Source organism: Merops nubicus, unplaced genomic scaffold, assembly GCF_000691845.1.
Source record: "Merops nubicus isolate BGI_N331 unplaced genomic scaffold, ASM69184v1 scaffold788, whole genome shotgun sequence".
Classification (NCBI taxonomy): domain Eukaryota; kingdom Metazoa; phylum Chordata; class Aves; order Coraciiformes; family Meropidae; genus Merops; species Merops nubicus.
This window is the reverse complement of record NW_008624931.1, coordinates 153,911-165,289: the sequence shown is the minus strand read 5'-3', so window position 1 is coordinate 165,289 and position 11,379 is coordinate 153,911. Positions and strand designations below refer to the sequence as shown.

Sequence of the window (11,379 nt, the reverse complement as noted above, 5' to 3'; positions counted from 1 at the left end):
TTTTGTTTTTTAATTCCCCCCCCCCCCCCCCCCCCAAATTCTTTATCCTTTAAACACTAAGAAAGATGTCTAAGCAAATACTGTACAAAACTTGTTGTTATGAATATCACAATAGTGGATGCTAAAGATAATTAAACCAAAATTTGAATAACTAAATGTGAAGGTTTAAGTGGTAAGACCTGGTTTTGAGTCTGATAACCTTTGAGTATGACAGCTGCAATAATTGTCTTGGCAGTCTTAACATGTGAGGTGAACAAACAAAAATGATGAATTCTTCCAACAGAGCTGAGCATTTAGTCTGTGCCTTTGCTCGGTTTTCAGGACTGTCCATTATGAAGGTGGAGCTGTGTCTATTCATGCTCGTTCCCTTTGGCGACTAGAGACTCTAAGAGTTGCGTAAGTAAAATTTCTCTCAGAAAAAGAAGTCTCTTTGTCAGGGCACTTTTTTATAGTAAGAGTGTTCCTATAAAACCAGATTGATAACTTTAAAACCAGACTACTAATACTAAAGTCATCTTCAGAAAGTGCTCTGTATCACTTCCCTGAAAAATTAAACAACTTCCAGTGAAAGTGAGTGTTAACACGTGCTGTGTGTTTTGATTATTTTTCTGAAGTTGTTAGCTGTCAGTGAGTTCAGAATTTACATTTTTAGCACATATATGTGACATAATCAGAACTGTTTTCTTTAAATATAATTCATGTCTCCCACCTCCTAACTTGTTAAAGCTGGTTTGAAGTCTTTAAAGGGAAAAATTTACAGAAAAAAAAATGCTACCTTGCATTGTTGGAAATGTTGGAATGGTAGTAAGGAATTGTGCCTTTTTTAAGTCATTGCACAGTAAAATTACACTGATATTGTATTACAATATGTGCTTTTGATAAAATTTCTAGTGACTAATAAATGATTGCCTTCTAGAGATTAAATCATGGTAGCCAGGGAAAGATTGGTCTGTAATGATGCTGGTTTCTGTGTGTGCATTTTATTTAATAGGATGATGCTAAATGTCATTGATAGGGCAGTGAGACTTTTGCTTTGGACTCAAATTGACCTTGAGAGCGTGTAAGTGACAACAATGAAACTGGAAGGATCTCTGGTTTTTATTTTCCTCATTGCATTTACTTCTCTAACAAGCAGTAGTACTGAAGCAACGTGGGGATTTGAGAAATTACAGGTTTCTGTTATGACAGTCATATATCTCATTCTGACAGGCACAGTATACAAACTTTTGAAGTAGAAACATTTGAATTTATATGACTGAGAGGAATTGTGAGAACTATCAAAACACCTATGTAAAGGCAGCAGTAATCTTTCTATTTCTAGGAACATGACATTCCTAGAGCCACCTGCCCAAGCACCCAAATAAAATCCCAGCGATGAAGGTTTCCTTCAAGTTCCTCACATGCCTCTTTTCCAGTATGGTGTTATAATAGCTATATACCTTCATTGCTGAATTGCGAGTACATTGCTCTTCATGCAACTTCTTCAGTTCATAACTTAGTATATGCACGCCTGAAGTCCTGTATTAGTTCTGCTCCCTCCTGGAATGACTGCAGATATAATATTAATCCTGTTTATTTTGTGTGATTCTGAAGGAGTCATTGTTTCTGAACTCTCCTTTTTAGCGGCAATTTCCCATAATAATCACCTGGGCCATCTGCATATACAGACTGCCTCTTGGGATGCCCTGCCATGAAACACCAGATGCTATTGCTCAGCAATGCGTTCTTTCCCCAGAGGTGATAGGGATCATATTCTCACATTGCAGAAAAGAATTTTTAATGGTCAGAAATGGCTTCACGAGATGGTTTCTGCTCAAAAGACTTTTCTAAATAAGTGCACATGAATTGTCCTTTTTCCTATCCTGCAGGTATGAACTAGGGGCATGGCTCAATTGCACTACATTTACTATTTTCTTTTTCTTACAGTCCAAAGTTATTAGGTCCAAGGGAAAATTGAATCAGACTAGAGAAAAGGCAGCTCCCCAGCATGGCTCATAATATGAAAAGTGCAGAGCTGATGTGTTTTTCTTTTTTGTGTCATTCTTTTGGCCCCTTTAAAACCAATAAGTAAAAATATTTAGAAGTTTAATTAGAAGAAGTGTAATAAATCCTGTTACAAAACAGAAGCTAGATATTGATCCTGCATTTTAAAAACTCCTGCACTCTAAAAATGTCTGCCAGGTTGGTTTTGCATACTTTGCATGCAGTATGGCCAGCTCTTAAGAAGTTGCTTAACATGCTTGAACAAATGGATATTTGTATTGGATAGGTAAGTGTTTTAATCTGCTACTTGTATATGTCAGGAAAGCCAGAAATTCCTTAAACCTAAGAGCTAAAATAGGTTTTTTTCAGAATATATACAAAACTTATGCGTAAAAACTTTTAATGTTTTTACATGCTGTATCTGGAATTACTCTAAATGCAGGTGAAAAGATGCAGTAATACAAAATTCTGATATATAATCAAATTAAATTCATAAGGATGTGTTTTTGTATTTCATTGGTGTTGTGGGAACATTTATTGATAATTTAGGCTATTTCAAGCCACAGTAAGCATAGAGAATTACTAGTATTTGTGGAAACATATCAGAACCTCGGCAGTGTGTCATAATTGCATTATAATGGGCATTTTGCAAACACAACATAATTATATGATTTCCTCTCCAAAAAGCAACATGCTCGTACACCTAGAGTGTAAACTTTTGAAGATCGAAGACTGAAGGAAGTTTTGTGAAGATCCAGGAAAATATCCTAGCTGTAGCAATTGTTTCAATCTAAGGAATATTTGACAAACCTTCTGAAGAGGCTTTGTGAAATGCATCACAAAGTAACTTAGTAACTCCTACACAAGTTGATCTTCAGGAGTTAATCAGGAAGAACAGAAGAGTTTTCAGTTTAAGGCAAGAAGTTAGTAACCTGCGACCTGTATTTCAACTTGAGGAGTTCTTGGGGAGCTTAGACGTGAGGGAAGAAAGGCAAAGATTTTCATTTCTGCCTGTAGAATATGAAGAATCTGGGCCAGTCTTTGCTTAATAACTGAAAAAAAAATTATTTTAGGATGAGTTTATTTAGCTATTTTACTTTTTTGCACACTAATTGAAGTGTGCCTGAAGTGTGCTGGCTGCTGAAAGGAGAGTGCTCTGGGAGAGTGAACAAACCCAGCTGCTTGTAGATGAAATACTGGAGAGGGAACTGGCAGATCTAAGCTCTCTGTGTACAGGATAAGCCTCATTTTCCGTAGGCGGGCTGTAGCTTCTCTCAAGAAGAATTCAGTCTGAACCAATGCAGCCTGTGCAAAGGAAGAGCTTAAGATTATTTATTAGAACGGTTTTATGGTCAGTAACCAGAAAGTAGCCATTTTCTGGCTGATAATCTGATATTTAGAATTTTTTCCTTTTACTAACTTGTTGGCAATATAATGTACTTTAACATATTTTTACCAGTAGTTAAAATCTATGTTTTGTTTCAAAAAAAACCCCCAAATGTTTCCAATGAACTTTTTTAGGTGGAGTGGCAGCCACATTAGATGGGGACAGCCATTCAGACTAAGACACATAACAACAGGAAAATATCTAAGTCTCCTGGATGACAACAGTCTTCTTCTTACAGAAAAAGAGAAAGCAGATGTAAAGTCTACAGCATTCTGTCTTCGGTCTTCCAAGGTACGCAATAAGTGCAGCATTAATGTAATTAGTAGTAATTCAAATCTCTTTAGTAAGCAAACTAAAGTCTTGCTAAAAAATATTTCCTATTGCATGAATTATAGAGCCCTCTACCTTTTCACTGATTAAAAAAACCTTCAAACTCCATATAGAAAGCTGTTATTGTACTTTCTTTGGATAATGCTACCTGGCTCTTTGTCAGTTGTTTTTTATTTGTTTGTTTGTAATGTGCTGCTTGTCCACTTTTTAATAGTTTCCTCATTTTTTTATTTTTTTTTTAATTTGTTTTTCTGATGAACTTCCCTGGTATTTTGGTCTTATATCTGTTGGCTGACGCAGGAAAAATTTATAGTATTATTTATATTAAATTGGAAAATCATGATTTCTTTAATTAGATACTTTACTGTGATCTAATTTAAAGTTACCATAGTTTGAGTTTTCATTTTACTCTTTCAATAAGCATTTCAAGGTCAGAGCAGTACTTGGTATAGTGAGTAAATGGTTTAAAATAGTACTATGATAAATTCAGTAATATCCTTTGATTTCTCATATTTTTCATCTGCAGCATGATGTTGCTGGAAATTTTCTGACAATAATGTTGTTTTTTTAAAAATAATTATCTTCTAAATGTATAGTAATAATAAACAGAATTATTTAATAACTTGTCTGTAGCATTTACTTAATATATATTTCATTATTTTTCTGCTTGGGAAGATATGAGAGAAAAGGAGCTATACAGGCTTTTGCACTCTGATTACAAAGACTTAGTTCAGGTGATTGTTTCGAGACCCAGACAATGTATTTTTTTAAAACCAGTTAGAAAAGCCTTAGAAATATGTAAATATTTTAGGACAATGCAGTGCAATTATAGTGGGGAATTCCTGTTGCAGTTATTATAGATCTCAGCAGTTATTCTCCTTTGAAGCAAGAGGGATAAAATAATTAATTCACTGATTCTCAAGATGGAGTCTTCAGTGATGGTTACTCAAAAAAGAGTGGAACAATATATACTGCAGTATACTCTTACATGGATTATTTTGTGCAAAAAATACTTGAAGGCAAGAATTGTTAGTAATAGAGTCTGTTGTTGATATGGAGAAAGTGGTTCATCTCTGTTTGCTAAGTAGCATGTCATGTGTTTTGGAGATTAGATTTTTACGTATTTCAGTTTTTTTTTTTTTATTTTTTTTTATTTTTTTTTTTTATTCACCCTGAATTTAGAAGTCTTATTTGGAAATACTTTTAAGATTTAAATTTTGAAGTGTCTTTTTTTCTACTGTGTTCAAAATAAAAAGGTAACACTTTTTGATTTAGTTAAGTTACCCTGCCTATTCTGTGCTGAGCAGAGTGGAGTAAAAAGCTTTGGGAGATGTAGAAACATGTTATGTTGATCAGTTCTTGTAGAAAAAGAGAGTTTTTTTTTTTAAGGAATGTCTTTAAGTTGATCAGCACGTGATGGATATAATGTTACTGTTATTTAAATATGAATTTTCAAAGAAATTGGAAGTTTGGAAGGCAATATTTTATATTTTTTTGATACCAGCATTCAGACCTACTTGAAAAGAATTACAGAGATGACACAGGGGAGGAGTATATAGTTTGCTCTGCATTGCTGAGGATGATTCCAGTGTCCTGCTTAGGACTTCTTAAAACAGTGTCATGTTTCACTTTATTAGGATACTGGCATTGAAAATTTATAGGTGCCTTCCCTCTCTGGACAAGAGCATAAAATAAATATTTCTAAAATTATAGCAGCCCTTGAAAGGCTTCTGTAAAGAAGGTAGCCTGCTTTAGGGATCTCATCCTCCGAGTATGTGTGGACAAACCATCCAACCTTTCACTTGTGTTGTTGCATGTAGTTAGCCCAGAATAATTATTCCTCAATAAAAGGCAGCCTAAAATCTTCTCTATTGAACACACAGCTTTAATAGTTGGGAGTATGTCAAGTGGCTGAATCTTTCTTGTATCAATTTCAGTCCTCTTTTGCCACAACCATAAATCTTCTTTCCACTACTTTTCAGGTAGTGGAAGGAAGTATTATGAATATCCCATTAGTTGTGGTATATATAGCTTAGCTTTAAATGGGCAAAAACAGATATGGGGAAGAATACTTCCATATGTCTTGAAGCTTAACGTTATGAAAAGTAATAATGTGAATTTCACATGAGGTTTTTTTTTTTTCTTTAAATTTTTTTTTAAGTGCTTCAAAATGCATTCATAATTGTGGGGTGAAAATCTAGTTACATGCCATCTCCCTTTACTTAATAAATGCTTTTCAAATTAGTGATTGTTTTCTGCTCATATTAAAAACCCTATCTTTGTCATCCTTTACTGTGAAGCTGTGTCCCCAGACTGTTAAGGCACATGTGTATGGTGTAATTATTCTCCTACTCTTTCCTGGTTGTAGTAGGATGGAACATTTAGAAGACTGAGAAACTGAAGGAAGCAGCTTGTTCTCTATGGCTGACTAATGAATCAAAGTGGTTTTGATTACTCTCAATGGAGAGGTCCTAAAACAGACCTAGTGGTGACAGCCTCAGGAACAGGCAGATCCAATGTGCTGTGGACAAGGTCAAAGTCCCTTGAGAAGTTTTGGGTATAACTACATTAACATGCCTCCTACAGTTAACAAGATACATACTCATCCTTTGTAACTTGTTTTTTCTACACTTTGGATTTAACAAATTGTGCAAGCAGTTAAGAGGTATTTCAGACAGTTGTACCATATGCTTGGAGAGATTAAATAGGGGATCTGCCATGAAGGAGGATGGCACAGGCTGTTTGTCTTACAAACTAATGTCTGTTGTGAAGGAGTTGGTTCTTAGAAGAGGCAAACGCCTTAAATTACAAACTAGTATCATTTGAGGAAGTAAATTTCCTCTCCTAAAATGACTGCTGTAGTTTAGGAAACCAGCTGGACTGACACGTGGTCATGCCATTCTTCTTTTACGGCATATCAACAGGCCAGTCATAAACACACAGAAATGTATTTCTCTTCTTGGGGAATACTGATCCCGTGGTTGGGCAGTAATGGGCAGTGACAGATTAAAGGCCATCTCTTTGTGACAGCTGGAAATAAATTGTAGGGAGGTGCTCATCTTTTCCAGGCTGGAAAAAAACCCCCGAAGTCCCTAAGAAAAAGCTTCTGGAGGTTAATGCTTGGTTTTTCTGAGGGATTCAATGTATTTGGTGGTGTTTTGCAAGCTTTTATATTTCCAAAATGACATGCACTGTCAATTATGATCCTGGTTCTTTTCTAGGCAAGTGAAATGAATACACCTGACTTTCCTAGTGTAATACACTGGGGTTTTGTGTAAACGGAATGTCTCTTTTTATCTTTTCCCTAAAATGTTTAACCATTCACCATTTTAAAATAATTTTGTTGAAGAAGGGTGTCAAACATTCTTTCAGGTGCAGTTCTGGATAGTTGCCTAGTATTCAGGATTTTATGCAAATATTAACATATTGGTTATTGTTCTTGTTTACATTTTTTTTTCCTTCAGGAAAAGTTGGACATAGGTACAAGAAAAGAGGTGGATGGAATGGGAGCACCTGAAATAAAATATGGGGATTCAATATGCTTTATACAACACGTAGATACAGGCTTATGGCTCACGTACCAGTCTGCTGATGCAAAGTCTGTGAGAATGGGCTCTGTGCAGCGGAAGGTGAGAACAGAAATACATTGCATTCAGTCACAGTCTGGCAGGACAGGGGCAAGGAGGGGGGGAGTGAAGGGAATGACAGCTATTTTCTGGGTTTCAAATATTTTAAGCGTGTCTTTTTTTCATTGTGAAAAGGTTGTGGGGTTTTTTAAGTTATATATTGAGAAGTTATGTGATGTACTGAATTCTTAAACTGAAAGCCAAACAAGGTGTACGTGTTAACCCACAAACATTAAGCCACAAAGGTTGATAAACATAGATATACTTGCTGTCTAACTAAAATATTAGTAATAGCCTCTAGAATATGCTAAAATCCCTTTATTCAGTATGCTGCAGTTCGGAATGAAGAGTTCAAAGTAATTTCTTTCCATGTTGTGAGTGTATTACCTTTTGGCCTGAAATGTTCAAGTCTTGAGCCTTGAGGGGTTTCTGCTTTTAAAGAATAACTGTGGCCAAGCAGAATGGTAGCTCAGCATAATAAAGTAGGAAAAAGATTCTTTTACAATTTAATACATCTTCCAGAAGCTACCTTTGTGTTAGTTTTTATTATAAATATATAACTTTGCAGTAAATTATTTCTCTAGCAAGGGAAAAATGTTTTATCATTCTTCTAAAAATTGAAATGTGATATTTATCCACATCGTAGTATTTTCTATGACTGTTTCACATGCTAGAACTACACAGGTAGAGCCACACCTGGTATACCTGGAATGTCATGCTTTATATATATATAAAAATAGTCTGTATCATATATGTATGTATACACACACACACATATTCTATAAATATTTTATCTTCAAAATATATATGTTTAGGAAACAGTGTTTATATACATGTACAATTTTAGTGACTATAATACTAATATAATTAATAATTATAATTGTAGTAGTTCTGAAAGAATTAAAAGACACTTTATTGAGTAATTTAATAATGTAAGTAATATAAATAGTGTGTGTGTGTGTATGAAAATACATTTTTAAACAAAATAGTTTAAAATATTTATGTAGATGGGCTTGAATGCCTTCAGAGCCATGATAACTAAACATGAAAAACTGTAAGTTATCAGTAGTGACTCAAGGCACAGTCAGAAAAGAAGGCCAGTAACATCACTGGAAACCTGGAAACCAGGACCAGTAAAAAATATCTTTTTTGAGTTGTCTGTACTTTAGGGATCTGCTGCTGTCTATGGGAACTATTTTTAAGGTTGTCAAAACCAAGCAATAAACAAAACTCCTTAGACTTTTGATTTTTTAATTTATTTTTTTAAAAATAAAGTATATTTTTTACAGAGGCTGTGGCTTTGATATTATGGCACTGAATCTTCTGGCTCACTACAAGTGTGTCCTTGGACATGAGAATGTAAAACATGGGATTATATATTTTTAATATTTTTTTTTTTTAAAGTGACTTATATAATTTCCCAGTCTGCCTTACTATGTGAATTTTCATATATCTTATTTGTGACTGTTTTTTTTTGTTTTTTTTTTTTTTTATTGCAGGCAATAATGCACCATGAAGGTCACATGGATGATGGTTTAACATTATCCAGATCTCAGAATGAAGAATCCCGTACAGCACGTGTTATCCGTAGTACAGTCTTCCTCTTCAACAGGTTTATAAGGTGTGCTTTTAAAAAGATATTTTCATCCCTTTTTATTTCTTTTCCTCTTTTATTTTATTTAAAGTGACCATTAACACAACAGTGAACAATTTATTGCTCAGAATAGGTAGATGAATTCTTCTCAAACCAGAATTTATGGCAATTCTTTGTGTTATCAGCAGAGATATACCTTGAGAGATATTGGTCAGTTTCTTTTTTCTGTGTTCTAATATTACTTTATTGTTTGACTTGGAGTGCATAAACATTCTGAAAATGCAAACAAACTGTAAAAGAGATATTTCCTTGCCAAAATTTGCTGTAAGTCATGTGGTGCATCATTTATCTCTTTCTTTCTGAGCATAGTTTTTAAAAGTGCTCTTCCTTGAAAAACCTGTAGGATGGAGATAAGTGTATAGCTAAAAACTTGTACAAGATACATGGAACAATTTCATAGTCTCAAGAAATTATTTTTCTTCTTGCCACCCTCCCATTACACTTTATTTGTTCCCTTTCAATGCTACTTGTTTCTTTAATACTTTGCAAAATATAAAATGTTTTATTTTATTGTATTTTAGCCATTTAAAAATACTGCCAGATTTATGCGATTTGCATTTATCTTCCTACTCCAAATGTCCTCCTAAATAACAGTGATAAAATGCCAATTCTCAAATCTGTGTGACTTCAGTAATGGATGAAAGGCCTCTCTCATCAGTGCAGAAAAAGGATGATAGGCAATAAAACTATTTGGAATGATAAGGATTTCGTAGGAACCTATTTGTCACAGTGAGGCAGATAGTAACCTGAAGCAACCATGTCCTAAATCAGTGCACAGGCTAAGACACAGAGGTGTCAGTTTGTTGAAAAGCATTTAGCCAAGTACTTAAATAATGGCAGAGAAAAACACCTGTCAGAAGAATTGGCTACTGTATGATAGTCAAAATACAAAAGAAATGCGCAAGCCATAGGTCACTTTGTAAATAATATATTTTCTTAGAAGCTTCTAAGAATGTCATAAAAGATAAGAACAGAGAAAGGCAATTTAATGATAAGGTTTCACGCATCAAGGTACTGCGAAATTAAAATGGCGAATTTAGCAGAGCACACAGGGAGTCCAAGGTACTATTTAACAATTTAGTGTTGGCAGGATGTTACTCCAAGAAGAAAAAGCTGAATTAGAGATGATCAAAATTATTCTCATAAGTGTGTGCCCCAGTTCTTTCCCATGAAGTCAGCAGAAAAACTACATTTCAGATAATGTGCTCACAATAAAAATTAAGATTTTTTTAAAGATAATTTTTGCAGCTATCTTTTTGAAACATTCAATTATTTATCTAACAGATATTTATTCTTCAGCAGTAAATATTCCCACTGAATTCATAGTGTTTCCTAAATTTAGAAGTTTTCCATCCCTAGTTCACCATTAAAAACCACAAACATGAACAAACAAACTCAGCCAACCAATAACCAACCATCCCACTCTGCCCTCCTGCCCCTGGCATATCCCTCCACTTAGTCTTAATGCAGCAAAGAGCAGAGTGTGAAATGAGTCTTCTGTTTCATATCGTGGCCTGGAGAAGAATTCTGGGAGTGAGCAGAGTGCTATGCCGCTCGGGAGAGAGGACTGGTGGGGTGGGTTGTGGGTCAGGTTGCCTGTGACCATTGTTGCCTTTGATGGAAGAAAAGGAGATGAGTGTGGGGCTGGGATGGTGCCCGTGTGGACATGGTGGGCTCCTCTGCCAGCTGAAGCTCAGTGGTCTTTAGGACAGCAGAAATGGAGCACTGGCGAAAACAAACACTTTACTCAAAAATATCCTGGCAAAAAAAAACCCCTCCTTTTGGCAATGACAGAATTGAGAATGAACCAAAAGAGAAATCATGACTGTACATTAACCTCCTCGTCCCACTCTCCCCTGCTGCATGCCACCAGGATGGGCCCTTCCCTTCAGGCTGCTTCTCTCCCAGCCCTTCAGGACCCTGGCTTGCTCCTGCAGAGGGTTTCAGGATCCTCTGGATCTTCCCCTCCTCCCTAAGGATAGGCACCGTGTTGACAGGACCTCAGCACCCCGGGTTTCTCTGCTCTTCATGGCCCACCCTGCTCCTTCCAGAAAGTTCTGGCAGGCCTCCTGCGGCCTCTGTCCGGGGCAGCCCCACCGTTGCCCTCCTGAGGGGAGCCCTGGCCTTCCACCTGCTGCAGGGTGCTGCCGAGGCCTCCGCTGCAACAGCCGCATTTCGAGAAAGATGAGGTTTAAATGGCGGAGCAGCAGGGGTCTGGAAAGCACAGTGCAGGTGAAAAATTGAATCATGGTGTTTGTTTGGGATTCAGCTAAGCAAGGGGCAGGTGAAACATGGGTGAGAACAGTCTGCCCTCCAGTTCTAGAAGATGATGGTAATAGGCTACAGCAAGGCTATGCTTGAATTGTGTATCAGGCAATCAAAAAGGCTAATGGAGTGCT

The 11,379-nt window shown here is 36.0% G+C and overlaps 1 protein-coding gene across 1 annotated transcript in view; it reads left to right on the top strand.

Moving 5' to 3' along the window:
- RYR2 (ryanodine receptor 2 (cardiac)) overlaps positions 1–11,379 on the top strand; it is a gene marked incomplete at both ends in the record, with an annotated part of 182,510 nt that overhangs the window by 23,637 nt on the left and 147,494 nt on the right. The window contains 4 exons of the mRNA XM_008945486.1: positions 322–396; positions 3,505–3,661; positions 7,165–7,329; positions 8,826–8,947. Coding sequence (XP_008943734.1) covers positions 322–396; positions 3,505–3,661; positions 7,165–7,329; positions 8,826–8,947 — 519 coding nt within the window. The remainder of the gene's footprint in view (positions 1–321; positions 397–3,504; positions 3,662–7,164; positions 7,330–8,825; positions 8,948–11,379) is intronic.